The 17,308-nt window shown below is 38.2% G+C and overlaps 2 protein-coding genes across 2 annotated transcripts; both read left to right on the forward strand.

Moving 5' to 3' along the window:
• The first annotated feature begins 6,214 nt into the window (after positions 1–6,214).
• Positions 6,215–11,475, forward strand: LOC121957254 (perforin-1-like). Its single transcript, XM_042505804.2, has 5 exons — positions 6,215–6,780; positions 8,358–8,933; positions 9,059–9,197; positions 9,290–9,501; positions 9,641–11,475. The coding sequence occupies exons 2-5, from the start codon at positions 8,401–8,403 to the stop codon at positions 10,458–10,460; spliced, it is 1,704 nt and encodes a 567-aa protein (XP_042361738.2). The 5' UTR covers positions 6,215–6,780; positions 8,358–8,400; the 3' UTR covers positions 10,461–11,475.
• A 285-nt stretch (positions 11,476–11,760) lies between these two features.
• Positions 11,761–17,236, forward strand: LOC121957253 (perforin-1-like). The gene is made up of 5 exons (XM_042505802.2): positions 11,761–11,894; positions 13,489–14,064; positions 14,189–14,327; positions 14,420–14,631; positions 14,772–17,236. The coding sequence occupies exons 2-5, from the start codon at positions 13,532–13,534 to the stop codon at positions 15,871–15,873; spliced, it is 1,986 nt and encodes a 661-aa protein (XP_042361736.2). The 5' UTR covers positions 11,761–11,894; positions 13,489–13,531; the 3' UTR covers positions 15,874–17,236.
• The last annotated feature ends 72 nt before the right edge of the window (positions 17,237–17,308 follow it).

Raw genomic sequence — 17,308 nt, forward strand, 5'->3', positions numbered from 1 at the left:
GCGCCACATCCTTAAGCGTATACATTTCAAACATTAAAATTAAAGATTGCATTTGGTGCCATAATATGTTTATGCCCACTTGACTGCAGGTTTATTATTTTAATTATCTATATCATGTGTTATTTACCACATCACCCAACTAGGTGTTGATGATGTAATATGATAACACAAATTGAACTTTTGTTAGCCTATTACAGTAAATTAATCTTTTTTTTTTTTGTCAGTCCACTAGATGCATTTTCCGGTAGGAAAAAAATGATAGTGAGATGAACAAACAGAGCTTTATCTTAGATAAAACAGATGTCGACCAAGGTTTCCTTTTGGCTACAAAATATGCAGTTGAAAAAAAGGTGATAAATCACAATATATTACAGCATATGTTATCACAATACTCAGAATTCCAATCGCAACAATATTGTATTGTAAATTAAGAATTGTGATAATATCGTGGCCTCTGGTGATTCCCACCCCAAGATACTTTACTGTTATATTTTATATATGTTATGATCTATTCCATTATATATGGTATAATCTATTCCATCCTGTTATTTTGCTGTACAACTGGTACATGTTATGTTATATTACTACATGCCCCCTTATATTTTATCTAAAAGCCCATATGACATAATTTATAATACAGGACAGGACAGGACAGGATAGGATAGGATAGGATAGGATAGGACAGGATAGGATAGGATAGGACAGGATAGGATAGGATAGGACAGGATAGGATAGGATAGGATTCACTTTATTAATCCCCAAGGGGGACATTGGTCTGCCACCATAGACATAAAACAAAAACAACAGATGCAGTATGTATACAAAAACATTGACAGAATCCACACTATAATCACCAGGCAGAAGCATCAAACAGAAGCACATAGCTCCTCTTTAACAACAACAACAGCAACAAGAGAGCCCCTAACAACCACCAAGGTTGATAGTCAAAGGCGATCATACAAAGTGCAAAAGTGCTAAATATCATCATGTAAACAGTAAACAGACAATAACAACAAAAGTCATACCTGCATACACTGAATAAATAAATATAAGAGATAAATAGATGATTGAGAAAGGATGGTGAATCAATACTGTTTATTAAAAAGCCTAACAACTGCAGGCACAAATGATGTCCTAAAATCTTTCCGTGGAAGGTTCCTTACCTTTCCGATTATACTATATTATGTTACTATGTTTGATTTTTTTCTCCGTCATATTCTATATTGTATATTACACATATATATTCAACACTTAATGCCAGTATTTAATCATATCATCAGTCTAGTGTACACTGTTAACATAGATTGGCAGTCACATTAACCATACCACTATCACTTTAAGTTGCAATTTCTGTCTTCATGTTTTTGTATAGTTTTTCTATTTGTCTATTAAGTCTGTTCTTATTTTAGTTAAGTTTTTATAAACCTTTTATTATTTATCCTTACACTTTTTCTATCCATCTGTGCTATTGCTGTCTTTTTGATGTTCTAACAACTGAATTTCCCCTCTGGGATTTCATAGTCTTCTTTTCAAACGGGTGTTGAAAAGGGCAGAATGTTCAGCAAGACCACACATGCTCATTGTTTGAGTTGAATTAGGTAAACATGGCTAACATACATATTCAAGTGCCTATCGGTGCCTTTAGGGATGCCTAGGGCAAATATTTGCTTTTGGGCTACTAATTACCCTCCATTTCTCCCCTGCCCTGCCAGCGTTTACATTGTGTATGTACTCTTTTGACCGATACTACTGCTCTGGAGCAATAGCTCCTATCTATAACCTCAGGTTTTATTTGTGATAATAATCATAACTACAACAATATCTCTATGAATATGCACCATGTAAGAGCAAAATTCTCTAAAAATTATTAAATACAGCCATTGATCATCTACAAGAGAAGTCACAAGAGTGCAGGACCCATCTTAATTGTTGGTGCATATTACCTAACAAATTTGCAATTAACCAAATCACCCAAACCAACAGCCACACAGTGGACCATTGACCTTTATGGAACCCTAAACCCTGAAGCAGCTGCCCACAGTGGTTACTTGTTAATCCAGCTTTCTCTTTAAAGGAAAAATAAGAAAGTAAAATGTAAAAAGAATTACTGTGTAATTAGAGCTTCTGGTTGTTTCACGTGACACCATTAGGCCCCAAAATGCTTTCTCCCATAGCTCCACAGTGTGTAAGGGACATCTGTAAATCAGCAGATAATGTTTTGTAAAGTACATCATCTTTCCAGTACAAACACTTAAATAGTCACAATTTAAATTATTATACCCTAGAAATTGTACAATTCACAAGAGCTGAGACCAGAGTTATTTTCAAACTGACTGACTCATTTGAGTAAGCCAGAGACCAAGTGGTTTGTGGGGTAAAAGGAAAAAACAATGTGTTTTGCTCTATGAGCCCATGGATGTGGAAGATTTAGGTAATTTTATATCAGAAAAACATTTTCTTTTTGGCTTTGTTTACCACTGAGCAACTTTCATAATAATGAGCAGGGTTCTGCCTCCACCTCTGTATCCAACTCTGCTTAAACATTCAAGTGGTGGACTGATCAAACAAACACAAGACTTTCACCAGGACGAGAGTGTTTGTGTCCTGTCTGAAACCAAAAGTCAACATTACCAACAAACTTATTTGAATCCATGATCTTTCTTCTAAACCTCAACCACATGGTTATGGTGTATAACAGCAATGTTTTACAGCATGAGCTGCTGTTAGAAACTATAAAAATTAGTACATGCGCCTGTCACTGGTACTCTTCATCGGTCATATGTTTCATTTTGTGATCTTACATTTTTCCTTTTGGGCGACACTGGGAAATGACCAATTCTGTTGTTTAGGTATGAGGATGTGTTGCATAGCCATCAGAGAAGATAATGCTTAAAATATGCATGTTGCTAGAAAAAAAACAAACGTATGCTTCACACACACCTTCAACCCAGCAGCACAGAAAATCTACACAATTGGCACAGTTTCAAGGTGGGCACCTGAGATTAGGGTCACCAATTCAGTATCTAAACAAATCTCAACCCCTCTGTTCCTGAATTATGGTGTAAAATGACCTCATCATTTTGTGTGAAATTCTGTCATAATTAGTGTATGAATTCCTGAGTGATGGCCAAATTCTAGAAGGGACAGACATACAGACAGCCAGAAAACTATTCCTCTAGCGATGGCTCTTGCCAGTGTGGAGGCATAAAAAAATGAACTAAAATGACCTTTATATAAAGATCAAACTTTATTTTGAAGGTGGACTTTTTAACTTCTGGTCTTACTCTGCTTTACTGGGACTACTTTCATGCTGCTTGGCAGCACTTGGCAGTGCAATGCCAACACTGACTTAGCTAGAGCTGCCTTCAATTCCACTGGAAATATTGGTGGTCCCACCTGAGCTCACGTCATAAACACAAAGAACGTGATTGTTATTTGTAAGTTACTAGCAAATATGTTCATTATAACAACAAAATGTATTATTTTAATTATAACTACAGTTACAAATGTAGGTCAACCTAGATATTGAATTTTCTGAAAACTATAATTATTTCAGAGCACAAAAGATACTTATGAAATATGCATAGAAATTATGGGAGTCTTAGATTTTAATCATGAGAAAATCTGCAGCTGCAGCAGGTCTATAAATGAGTCACTAACCGCCAGACATGTAGCAATTTGAGTGCAGTGCTCCAATTTCATAAATGCTACGTGTTGCTTGACTTCTGATTTCACACAGAAAATGCTGTCATTGTAAGATGAGTTTTGCTTATATTACTGCACAAAAGCAATAGATGCACTTGGATTTAGATATTCCTAAGGAGCACTTGAAGGCAGCATGTGACGCGCTGAAATCGTCTAATGGCAGATAACTGTTGAGGATCTGGATGAATCACACCACAACACCTCCACCTCTCACCCCTTTATGCTGCTCGGACCTCATGACATGTAGCCGCCTACAACCACATGTCCCCCCCCCCACACACACACACACACACACACTCACTCTGGACAACCCAGAAGTCACATGTTAATCAGACATGATAGAATGAGTCCCAATACGGTAAAAGAAGTGAAGAATATCAAAACATCTTTTTTTCATCTCCTTTGTGCTGATAAAAGTGCATTTTTAATGTATGAATCAATGCATGTATTGTTTTCTTGTTGCCTTATCAGTAATATATTGCACTACCTGTACAATGCTCTTATAGCCTATTAATCTTTATGTTTCTAACCTATCGGGTATTCATAATTATACTAATACAATACTTATATATTGAACAATATATTTTACCTACTTGCTTTACATGTTCACAGTGTTTTTCTACTGTATAGACTATATCTTAGCACATTCATATTTACCCCTTACTGTTTATTATCTATATATACCTGTATGTACATTACTGCCTTTTGCAAACCTGGCTAGATACTAAACTGCATTTTGTTGTCTCAGAACTCTGCAATGACAACAAAGTTGAATCTTATCTGAAAATTAAAAGTTATTTATCACTTTATATCTTTTTCTGCTTCCTTCTGTGCAGTGATATGATTTGTGGATGTAGTTCGCCAGAAGGAAAATATGAAACTGTTCACATGAAACTGTTCACAACAAGCTCTGTGGATTCTCAAGTAACTAGGCCATGGTTTCTAGTAAGAGATATTGCTGTTTGAGTTTTTCAATTTTTTTTTTTTTTTAGCAGTTTGAGCACCACAAGCCGAGTGCCAGTTATAGTTTCATTATGTCAGAGAGGAGGCAGACATCTGTACGGCTGTTATCTCCAACACTCAGCATCTCATACAAAAACAATCTAGACTAATAAACAGCAGAGAAACCAAGAATTACTGCTTCACAGTTGTATTACTCCTCAAACCAGTCAAGTTACAGTTTACATCCATGTCTGTTGAAATTCATATGCAGCCATGCAGTTGACAATGCGGCAGGTATGTGGATGCTGCAAAGAAGCTCCAAATTCTATTTGGAGACATTTGTAAGTAATTTTGTCACAATTAGCATATGAATCCTCGAGTTATGGCCAAAAACATGAGGTCACAGTGACCTTGACCTTTGACCAAGAATTCTAATTACTTAATTGAGTCCACATGGATGTCTGTGCCAAATTTGAAGAAATTCCCTGAGGGTGTTCTTGAAATATCATCTTCATGACAATAAAATGGATGCAATCATAATGACCTCTGACCTATGACCATCAAAATTCAATGAGTTTATATTTTTGACAACTGAAGAAATACCCTTGATGCATTCATGAGAACGTGACGGACGGACAGATAGACGGACAACCCCAAAAACATAATGCCTCTGGCCACATCTATCAGCTATGTATTTCTGATTTGGGGGTGAACTGTCCCTTTAATTTCTCCAAAGTAGATACAATTTTGTTTAGCATGTATAATACATAACATTTTCTATTCTATTAAAACGGTCAGACATGGCTGTATTTTGTTTGTATATTTTAATGAAGATTCGATTTCTTTTCCATGGCAGTACTTGCTGCTAAAACATTTTGATTTTCGTAGCAGCTCACTAAAATTTAATCTCAGCGCATCATACACAACTATGAAATTCACATTTTTCTTGTAATAATCTCGGGAAATTTAGTGTCTCCTTTTCCTCACCTAGTATGGCAACATCTCGCCAAGCCTTGAGAAAAATGACAGGTGGTTTCCAAATCGAACGAACTGTCAGTCAACCCTTCCTCTTCTCACAAAGACCACTGTCACCTCACTCCCCCATCATGCAATGCCCTGCTGTATTTCTTTAGAAGCACAAAGTACCGATGCTGATGCGCAGTCAGTTTCACGCATTCAGTGTGTACGTGCAAGATAAAGGTAAGTCTATGATTATCTGCTTGCTTTTTATTGTTCTCAAACTTTATTTAAAAATAAATAACCTTCTGCAGTCTGTCAAGAGTCTCCTGTTTTACTGTTTTAGTCATAAGCTTTTTCTCCTCCATGAGTGTCAAAGACTAAACATCTGTGCAAGTTGATGGAAATGATTTTAACGAGTGGGTTTTCCAGTCTTTGTGGGTTTAAGCCAGTGTGCAGGTTTGTTTCAAGCTTAAGGGATGGCTCAGCAAAAGCTTAAATCAAAGGAATCCAGAGAGGATTTCTTTACGAGGAGATAAACAGTGGCGTGTTTAAAAATAGAAAGCAAATATTGGTAGACCAATTGTCAGTCCAATATGCAGTCGGAGGGACAGGTACATAATGTTAAAGTGTAACAATTCTTTGACAGAAAGATTTCACTGAAAAGACTTGATATAGTGATAATCTTCAAATTTTCAGCATGTGGTGGAAACTGTTTGTTAAAAGTGCTAAAGTGGTTTATTGCTTTACCAAGCAGCTGGTTGAATGGAACTAAATGGCTATACTTGCTGATGAATCATGTTTCTTTTCAGGATAAACCTTTAGTTTGTGTCCACCCCCCAACTTAGGTAAAAAAAATCCATCAGCCTACAAAGAATGGCTGAACACACTGCCACAGAATCCAGACATAATCTCATACTCCCTGGACTCCCTTCATGAGCTGCTGCCTACCAGCACTCCTGTCCGGAAGAACTTGCGCTCAGCCATTAGCCATTACATCCTGGAGAAGGGCCTGTGGAAGAACTGCAGTGAACGCTGTCAGGCCGGCATCAAGAGTGACCCAAGGGATACCCCCATACCACCTCCTGCCCTGCTTCTTTTAGTCTTGAAGGCAAAGCACTGATATTCATACTCACAGTCAGTTTCACAAGTGCCGCGTGAACAGGCAAGAAGGAGGTTAGTCTAAGCTGCTGTGTTCATACTGAAATATTTTTTTACTCTATCTTAATATATGTGTTACCCACTGTGGGTTATTTAATATTGTGTTTAACAATTAAGGACTCAGCATAATCTTTTTATTGTAGTTTTACAGCTGTATCAGTGAGTAATTCTACAACACAGTAGTCATGTCACATTTGTGAGACCATTATACCATGAAGTCAAGTTCATTTTTTATAGATCAAATGTTGACTAAAGCAACCGTGTTGTCGTCATAGCTGTGGAGACTCAAATGCAAGTATAAACTGATTGATCTTAAGACTGGATTTTAAAAATGGCAATGGACTCCAAAGACCTGACAGTAAGGGCTAAAAAGATCCACAATCTGGTAGGCAACAATGGAAAATGTTTGATCACCTTTAAATTTTGACTTTGAATGTAAAATGGAAAGGAGCAATTGATCAGACTGCTCAGAAGTTTAACATGAAAAAGGGACAAAAGAGATCCGACATATAAACTTGTGCCAACCTGTAGAGTGCTTACAACGCAATAAAAGAATCTTAAAATCAATTAAAAAATATATTTCCATTGGTCTCTGTTCATCATACCAGTGAGAGGATTCTAGAAAGACTGCGGGCAAATAGAGCATGACTGACTCACAAAAATGATGTTACAGCAGTCAAAACTCAAGGAAATAAAATCATGTCAAACAATCTCCCAATTCCAAGACGGCAGATAAGGTTTCATTTTCGCAATAATCCTACTGCAAAAAAGCTACTGCTAATAACAGAGTGTCTCAAATTGTAAAACAAAATCTTGTTAGCCATAGAACATTTTTAGACATCCAGTGCTTGACATCTTTGAAGCAAATGAGAAGAGATTTAATGGTACCCGGCCAAATTTTCAACAGACAAAAGTTATTTCTACTTTTTTTTTTCTCCTCAAAATGCATTATGTGCTTTCTTAAGTACAACACACCGTGTTAAATAGAATTTCCTAATTATGAAACATCCACAAGAAACCTTGGAACATCATGTTTTCTAGGAGAAAACCCAAATAAAATCATAATAAAAATGGTTCCTAAAATAGAGCCTTGAAGTACACCGCAAGAGGAAAACCCAAAGGAAGATTCAGAGTTATCGGTCCTGACTAAAACTGATCTATTATGCAGATAAAACTCACACCACAAAGACTACCTGGTAAAACTTTCTCAAAAGCAGCATAGGTGGCCTACACAATTTAAATAATATAATTTCAAAACAAATTTGTCCAAAGTTTTTGTTATGTTCAGATAGGAGAGAAGCTACAAAAGACACCTTTTAACAAGACCTCAGATAAACATGACAATTATGAGACTGGTGAAAAGTTATTAAATACTGTCAGATGTAGAGTATAACTGCACATTTGAAAGAGGATGGGGTGGTCTGCTGACTAAAGAGGTGTTTACGATGGATAAAATACTAAGACAAAAAATGTCAAACACTTCTTTACTTCGTGACAGAAAGGACTATATGTCCAATGATAAAGTAGCAGTGGTGTACTAATAAAATGCTTCACTTGCTCATGTTTGTTCAACTAAAATATTTCTTTTTCAGGATAAACCATCAGCCTGCGTCCATCACCCAACTTAGCAACAACATGTTGCTGTTAAATATTTGCATCTATGCCAGCCTGATGCTGTCCCTCCCTCAGTGTGCATATCAATCATGCATAGAGGGTACACCCAGACAGTGCCTTGATGCAGATTTTGCTCCCGGTACCAATTTGGCCGGGGAAGGCTTTGATATTACCAAGATGGAACGTAAGGGAGCCTTTGTGCTTGACATGAATCAGTGGAAACGCAAGGACAAAACATGCATCCTGTGCAGCAACCCCTATCTGGAGAACAAAAAGCAAAAGCTCCCCTTGTCAGTGGTGGACTGGAGACCAAAGCAGTCCTGCAGCATTAAAGTGGCCAGTGCTCTCCACCGATCCAGTGAGTCTCTGGTCAGTTCCAGCACCTCTTCTGTAGAAAACAACTGGCAGGCTAATCTAGATGTTGATGCGGGTGCAAAAGGTGGCTCAGTGATGCTAGCTGGTACCCATTCTAAACTGGCTGAATACTCCATGGAAAAAACAAAGAATGACAAGTTCAGCTTCACGAGTCAAAGCATGTCCTGTGAGTTCTACAGGTAAGAAGATGGGCCAAAACTTCTCTCCACACACTTCCCCTTGCTCTGAAAAATAAAAGCAATTCTTTTGTGCACTTTTTTTCACATTGGACTGTTACTTTCATCTTGTGTCTCACTGTAAACAGCTACAGAGTGTCCGGCACTCCAAAGTTGCACGGAGAATTTCGCAAAGCAGTGAAACAGCTCCCCAAAATCTACAGCCCTGAAAGCAAGCAACGATTTTACAAACTGATTGACAACTTTGGCACCCATTACGTCACCAAGGTGAACCAAAATTATGAAAACAAAAAGAAATTAAAAAGTAACAACAATGGAACACATCTGTTAATCTAATCTATTTGTTTAAATCATTCAAGGTGAAGCTGGGAGGAAGTGTTCAATCTGTGACCAGCATCAGGCAGTGTCAGGCCGGCCTGCAGGGCCTCAGTGTGGATGAGGTGCAGATGTGCCTGGAAGCTGAGGCGTCCGCCAGCATCAAGGCTACAATGAAAACTCAGGCAAAACATTGCCAGAAGGACATTGACAAGATGGAAAGTAAGACATCCTTCTCTGGCCTCTTCAATGACAGGTATTTTCGCATACACTTTGTGACATTTTCTAATTATATAAATACTTTTAATGAATATACTCTTTTACTGTGAATTAATGTTTTCAGCACCAAAAACAAATTTTTTGCTTAATTCTTGAGGCAACTCTCTCTTCTACAGGTTCACAGAAATAAAGGGGGGCCATACCACAGAGCCAGACCTTCTCTTCTCTGCTGACAAAAATCCATCAGCCTACAAAGAATGGCTGAACACACTGCCACAGAATCCAGACATAATCTCATACTCCCTGGACTCCCTTCATGAGCTGCTGCCTACCAGCACTCCTGTCCGGAAGAACTTGCGCTCAGCCATTAGCCATTACATCCTGGAGAAGGGCCTGTGGAAGAACTGCAGTGAACGCTGTCAGGCCGGCATCAAGAGTGACCCAAGGGATACCTGCGTCTGCCAGTGCCACAATGACCCCGCTGTAAACCAAGACTGTTGCCCGACACGTAAGGGCATGGCACGGGTCATCATAACTGTACAGGCGGCTTCTGGTCTGTGGGGAGACCACACCACAGCAACAGACGCTTATGTGAAGGTGTCTTTTAATGGGATGATGGTCCGGCGTACTCCGGTCATTAACAACAACAACAACCCACAATGGGCCACTGTTGTCGACCTGGGCACACAGGATTTATCGTCAGGACATAGGGTGAAATTTGAAGTGTGGGATGAAGACAACAAATGGGATGACGACCTGCTGGGGCAATGTGAGCAAGTTGTGTCTGCTGGACTCAAGCAGGATCTCTGTAATCTGCAACATGGCAGGCTGTTCTTCACATTGGATGTGAAATGTGCGCCGAGTCTGAGTGGAGCTTCATGTAAAGACTATAAACCTTCGCCCATGAGTCAAAGTCTGAAGAAGCTGTATGTGTCCCGTCATGCACATCCTGTTCCAAAGGCCATCCTCTTAGAGATGGGTGTGTTTGTGAATTGAAATAAGCTCAAAGAGAAACCAGTCTTCCTGCCAAGTCCCAAAAGTTTGATTTGCAATAACTGGCTTTACTGATGCTTATACACAAAGTATCAGCAACCTTTTTTTTCTTTTCTTTTTTTAAAAATTGTATTGATGACACAATCTAAGCAAGCATTAAATCTCTACTGATTACAGTGAGGAGATAACTGACAAACTGTTGACAAAGTGACCGCAACTCAATATCAGATAAATGTCTGAGATTTGTTGTTGACAGAAGACTATCGTTAATATAGGCTAAATAGAAGAGATAGTCCAATTATTTGGCTATACCTCCATATTTGCATTATATAGTTGTCAGTATACTGTAGAGAGGTCTGGTCTTTAACAGTGCAGCAAAGCATATACAGTCTTTCACCTAAAAGTTCTTGTAGTTATTGAAATTTGAGTTTGATTCAATGCAGCTGTTACTTTTTTTTGCAGTCGTCTATTATCTGTGCAGTTTTAAAGCATTTCTTGTTTCTGTAACAGGCATTCATAAGATGTGCTGGTGTGTTTTATACATTTGAATCACATTATTGCCATGCCAATTTTTGATGTTGACTCCAATGTCTAAAGAGAGAAGTGAAGAAGAGAACGACACATCATGCATGTAGTGCCACAATATTACAAAGGTTTTGTATATTTTATATTAAGTTTCTCTCTCCCTTGCACCATTTTTCTACATATCCTTACTGCTACTAAGAAAACATTTTTCATATGTAAATCCATGCATCTATAAATTTTTCACTGATATTTTTTCTTTTTATCTTATCTGTAATTAAAAGCCCTTTTCTCTGTTGATTTCAAATATGTCAATTTATCCATTTGGAATTAACCTTTCAGTATTCTTAAATAAATTGCTTTTATATATGCTAAAACAGTACTTTATTATACTCATGTGACTAGAGGCTGTTTGTGTATTTTAATTTAGACACATTTTCTTTACTGTATCAGTGTTTGCTGTTGAAACTGACAAATTCTATCAGATGGCTCACTAAAATATTTCTAATATACAACTATTAAATCGCTTTCAGTTTGTGATAAACTTAAGGAATTGATCATTAGACTTGGACAGTCTCCTGCTCTCACCAAGAATTGCCACAGCCCACTACCACTTCAGAGAAATGATAGGTTTGTGGTCTCTGGTTCGTTACTGACTGGAAAGCCAGCCTTACTTTCATGTTGTCACTATCCGTTTGAGTTTGTCTATTGACCACCAACTCCTCCCCCACCGTACTGGGTCGCATCAACATAATGAAACAGTCAAACCACTTTTTCTCCCTTGTTCTCATAAGACCACCGCCACCTCACCCCCATACCACCTCCTGCCCTGCTTCTTTTAGTCTTGAACGCAAAGCACTGATATTCATACTCACAGTCAGTTTCACAAGTGCCGCGTGAACAGGCAAGAAGGAGGTGAGTCTAAGCTGCTGTGTTCATACTGAAATATTTTTTTACTCTATCTTAATATATGTGTTACCCACTATGGGTTATTTAATATTGTGTTTAACTATTAAGGACCCGGCATAAGCTTTTTATTGTAGTTTTACAGCTGTATCAGTGAGTAATTTTACAACACAGTAGTCATGTCACATTTGTGAGACCATTATACCATGAAGTCAAGTTCATTTTTTATAGATCAAATGTTGACTAAAGCAACCGTGTTGTCGTCATAGCTGTGGAGACTCAAATGCAAGTATAAACTGATTGATCTTAAGACTGGATTTTAAAAATGGCAATGGACTCCAAAGACCTGACAGTAAGGGCTAAAAAGATCCACAATCTGGTAGGCAACAATGGAAAATGTTTGATCACCTTTAAATTTTGACTTTAAATGTAAAATGGAAAGGAGCAATTGATCAGACTGTCTCAGAAGTTTAACATGAAAAAGGGACAAAAGAGATCCGACATATAAACTTGTGCCGAGCTGCAGAGTGCTTACAACGCAATAAAAGAATCTTAAAATCAATTAAAAAATATATTTCCATTGGTCTCTGTTCATCATACCAGTGAGAGGACTCTAGAAAGACTGCGGGCAAATAGAGCATGACTGACTCACAAAAATGATGTTACAGCAGTCAAAACTCAAGGAAATAAAATCATGTCAAACAATCTCCCAATTCCAAGACGGCAGATAAGGTTTCATTTTCGCAATAATCCTACTGCAAAAAAGCTACTGCTAATAACAGAGTGTCTCAAATTGTAAAACAAAATCTTGTTAGCCATAGAACATTTTTAGACATCCAGTGCTTGACATCTTTGAAGCAAATGAGAAGAGACTTAATGGTACCCGGCCAAATTTTCGTGTAAACAGACAAAAGTTATTTCTACTTTTTTTTTTCTCCCCAAAATGCATTATGTGCTTTCTTAAGTACAACACATCGTGTTAAATAGATTTTCTTAATTATGAAACATCCACAAGAAACCTTGGAACATCATGTTTTCTAGGGGAAAACCCAAATAAAATCATAATAAAAATGGTTCCTAAAATAGAGCCTTGAAGTACACCGCAAGAGGAAAACCCAAAGGAAGATTCAGAGTTATCGGTCCTGACTAAAACTGATCTATTATGCAGATAAAACTCACACCACAAAGCCTTTACCTGAATATAAAGGTAAAACTTTCTCAAAAGCAGCATAGGTGGCCTATACAATTTAAATAATACAATTTCAAAACAAATTTGTCCAAAGTTTTTGTTATGTTCAGATAGGAGAGAAGCTACAAAAGAAACCTTTTAACAAGACCTCAGATAAACATGACAATTATGAGACTGGTGAAAAGTTATTAAATACTGTCAGATGTAGAGTATAACTGCACATTTGAAAGAGATTGGGGTGGTCTGCTGACTAAAGAGGTGTTTACGATGGATAAAATACTAAGACAAAAAATGTCGAACACTTCTTTACTTCGTGACAGAAATGACTATATGTCCAATGATAAAGTAGCAGTGGTGTACTAATAAAATGCTTCACTTGCTCATGTTTGTTCAACTGAAATATTTCTTTTTCAGGATAAACCATCAGCCTGCGTCCATCACCCAACTTAGCAACAACATGTTGCTGTTAAATATTTGCATCTATGCCAGCCTGATGCTGTCCCTCCCTCAGTGTGCATATCAATCATGCATAGAGGGTACACCCAGACAGTGCCTTGATGCAGATTTTGCTCCCGGTACCAATTTGGCCGGGGAAGGCTTTGATATTACCAAGATGGAACGTAAGGGAGCCTTTGTGCTTGACATGAATCAGTGGAAACGCAAGGACAAAACATGCATCCTGTGCAGCAACCCCTATCTGGAGAACAAAAAGCAAAAGCTCCCCTTGTCAGTGGTGGACTGGAGACCAAAGCAGTCCTGCAGCATTAAAGTGGCCAGTGCTCTCCACCGATCCAGTGAGTCTCTGGTCAGTTCCAGCACCTCTTCTGTAGAAAACAACTGGCAGGCTAATCTAGATGTTGATGCGGGTGCAAAAGGTGGCTCAGTGATGCTAGCTGGTACCCATTCTAAACTGGCTGAATACTCCATGGAAAAAACAAAGAATGACAAGTTCAGCTTCACGAGTCAAAGCATGTCCTGTGAGTTCTACAGGTAAGAAGATGGGCCAAAACTTCTCTCCACACACTTCCCCTTGCTCTGAAAAATAAACGCAATTCTTTTGTGCACTTTTTTCACATTGGACTGTTACTTTCATCTTGTGTCTCACTGTAAACAGCTACAGAGTGTCCGGCACTCCAAAGTTGCACGGAGAATTTCGCAAAGCAGTGAAACAGCTCCCCAAAATCTACAGCCCTGAAAGCAAGCAACGATTTTACAAACTGATTGACAACTTTGGCACCCATTACGTCACCAAGGTGAACCAAAATTATGAAAACAAAAAGAAATTAAAAAGTAACAACAATGGAACACATCTGTTAATCTAATCTATTTGTTTAAATCATTCAAGGTGAAGCTGGGAGGAAGTGTTCAATCTGTGACCAGCATCAGGCAGTGTCAGGCCGGCCTGCAGGGCCTCAGTGTGGATGAGGTGCAGATGTGCCTGGAAGCTGAGGCGTCCGCCAGCATCAAGACTACAATGAAAACTCAGGCAAAACATTGCCAGAAGGACATTGACAAGATGGAAAGTAAGACATCCTTCTCTGGCCTCTTCAATGACAGGTATTTTCGCATACACTTTGTGACATTTTCTAATTATATAAATACTTTTAATAAATATACTCTTTTACTGTGAATTACTGTTTTCAGCACCAAAAAAAGCTAAATTTGCTTAATTCTTGATGCAACTCTCTCTTCTACAGGTTCACAGAAATAAAGGGGGGCCATACCACAGAGCCAGACCTTCTCTTCTCTGCTGACAAAAATCCATCAGCCTACAAAGAATGGCTGAACACACTGCCACAGAATCCAGACATAATCTCATACTCCCTGGACTCCCTTCATGAGCTGCTGCCTACCAGCACTCCTGTCCGGAAGAACTTGCGCTCAGCCATTAGCCATTACATCCTGGAGAAGGGCCTGTGGAAGAACTGCAGTGAACGCTGTCAGGCCGGCATCAAGAGTGACCCAAGGGATACCTGCGTCTGCCAGTGCCACAATGACCCCGCTGTAAACCAAGACTGTTGCCCGACACGTAAGGGCATGGCACGGGTCATCATAACTGTACAGGCGGCTTCTGGTCTGTGGGGAGACCACACCACAGCAACAGACGCTTATGTGAAGGTGTCTTTCAATGGGATGATGGTCCGGCGTACTCCGGTCATTAACAACAACAACAACCCACAATGGGCCACTGTTGTCGACCTGGGCACACAGGATTTATCGTCAGGACATAGGGTGAAATTTGAAGTGTGGGATGAAGACAACAAATGGGATGACGACCTGCTGGGGCAATGTGAGCAAGTTGTGTCTGCTGGACTCAAGCAGGATCTCTGTAATCTGCAACATGGCAGGCTGTTCTTCACATTGGATGTGAAATGTGCGCCGAGTCTGAGTGGAGCTTCATGTAAAGACTATAAACCTTCGCCCATGAGTCAAAGTCTGAAGAAGCTGTATGTGTCCCGTCATGCACATCCTGTTCCAAAGGCCATCCTCTTAGAGATGGGTGTGTTTGTGAATGAAACACGTTCACAGAGAAACCCTATTCTTACTCAGGGTTTTTCCTGCATAGAAAATAATGAGGCAACCGCCACCATCAGATTTCCTGCCCATTCCAGCTCTAGAGAAAACTGGTGGCATGAGAGAAAACAATATTTTCTAGCAAGCATTTCATGTGGTGTATTTCTGTCACTCGTAACTGCAATCGCAGCATTACATCGATATGGCAGTGCTATCGTTATGCGTACAGTGCACCGCAAAAGCACCAAAATTGCCGAAGAGGAGGTTAAGAGCCTTCTACCATAGAAAAGCATGGACCAGCCCAGCCTGGTGCACGACAGTGTTTACACTGATAACCACAACAAGAAATCACTAAAGAAAGCAAAACTCATTTTCCCTGCTGTTCAATAATAATTTTATATCACCAATCAGAGTTTATAATTACCATTGCAAACAACACTTAAATTCTTTTTTTAAGCGACTCTACAAGTGTGACTGAATGCCGTCTTGTACTGAGACTATAATGACTTTATCAACTTTTTTCCATTATATCAGTACAAAAGTTCAGACAGACACCTATAAAAACATATTTAATTACAATACATGAGAACATGACTGTCAAATATTCTGATAAAAGCAAGTAAAACAATAAAATAATGAAAATTAATTATAAAGATTATGAAAGTTGTAAAAGTGTGTGTGAGGGGTTAACTTAAAATATGTTGGGTTTTTTTAAATTATTTTTTTAATGATTTGAAAATAGATCTACATTATTAAATTAGATTTTGCCAGCAGAATAAAATTATTTTACAAGGCATTTAGTATATTTTGTTTGTTTTTGTTTTCAAAAAAAGCTTTCCCAAGTCATGTGATCTGCTGCATCAGTCCATAAACAAATCTTACTGTGACCACAGAAAATTGAAGATCATTTAATGACCAAGAATTCACATTATTCACACAAATGACTATCCACAAGTCACACGAGTGACTTTTTAAATTCCCTCTAATCACAAAGGATGAGAAGTATGTCTGTTGGACAGGAATGTTTACTGTTGATAAGTGGCTGCAACTTAATTATGTAAATGGTTCCTCATATTTGGTATTTTCAGTGTTTGTTTCAGTTGAACCTACATTTAAGTCTGCAGTTTACAGTTTTTGTATACTGAATAATTTGTGTTTGAAAGGAAAGTATTGGTAAAGTAGGCACTCAGAAATCCACATCAGCAGAACATCCAGATGACTGGGATGTATAGCTAAAATGTTTTAAAACCCATATAAAGCAGTGGCAAACAAGATTCTTCTTATTTTATATACTGCATATATGCATTTCTATCATACAGTACCTATTGTACTTTAGGCACTGGCCTGGTGTTTCACAGGTCAGCAAAGTGTATTTTTTTTTTATCATGTGCAGTAGATGATCTCCAAGTTCTTGCAGGTGTAATTGTGTGATTAAGTGCAGCTTTTACAAATTATTAATGCTGTTTTAATATATACTTTGAAATAAAAAGATTGCAGATTTTGTGTAATGGGCAATCGCTTTGTAGCATTTTATAATCTATACAAACATAATATATATGCGCATGTTTAATGTATGTTAATAAAATTATTTGTGTGTGTTATTGTTTAGTTTGTTTATCCATAATAAATGCATACTATCTGAACTGTTTGTAGTATTTGATGTTTCATCTCATTACTCTTAGTTTTGATGTGAGTGTTTGTTCTGCATTTGCTTTTGGCA

This window comes from Plectropomus leopardus, chromosome 18 (genome assembly GCF_026936395.1).
Source record: "Plectropomus leopardus strain MGB_pleo_1.0 chromosome 18, ASM2693639v1, whole genome shotgun sequence".
NCBI classification, from domain to species: Eukaryota; Metazoa; Chordata; class Actinopteri; order Perciformes; family Serranidae; genus Plectropomus; species Plectropomus leopardus.

Excerpts from the sequence above, each read along its gene's own strand:
- LOC121957254 (XM_042505804.2), top strand. The coding sequence starts at position 8,401 with ATGTTGCTGTTAAATATTTGCATCTATGCCAGCCTGATGCTGTCCCTC. Across the intron at positions 8,934-9,058 it reads ATGTCCTGTGAGTTCTACAG|CTACAGAGTGTCCGGCACTC; the intron begins GTAAGAAGATGG and ends CACTGTAAACAG. Across the intron at positions 9,502-9,640 it reads TCTGGCCTCTTCAATGACAG|GTTCACAGAAATAAAGGGGG; the intron begins GTATTTTCGCAT and ends TCTCTTCTACAG.
- LOC121957253 (XM_042505802.2), top strand. The coding sequence starts at position 13,532 with ATGTTGCTGTTAAATATTTGCATCTATGCCAGCCTGATGCTGTCCCTC. Across the intron at positions 14,065-14,188 it reads ATGTCCTGTGAGTTCTACAG|CTACAGAGTGTCCGGCACTC; the intron begins GTAAGAAGATGG and ends CACTGTAAACAG. Across the intron at positions 14,328-14,419 it reads GCACCCATTACGTCACCAAG|GTGAAGCTGGGAGGAAGTGT; the intron begins GTGAACCAAAAT and ends AAATCATTCAAG.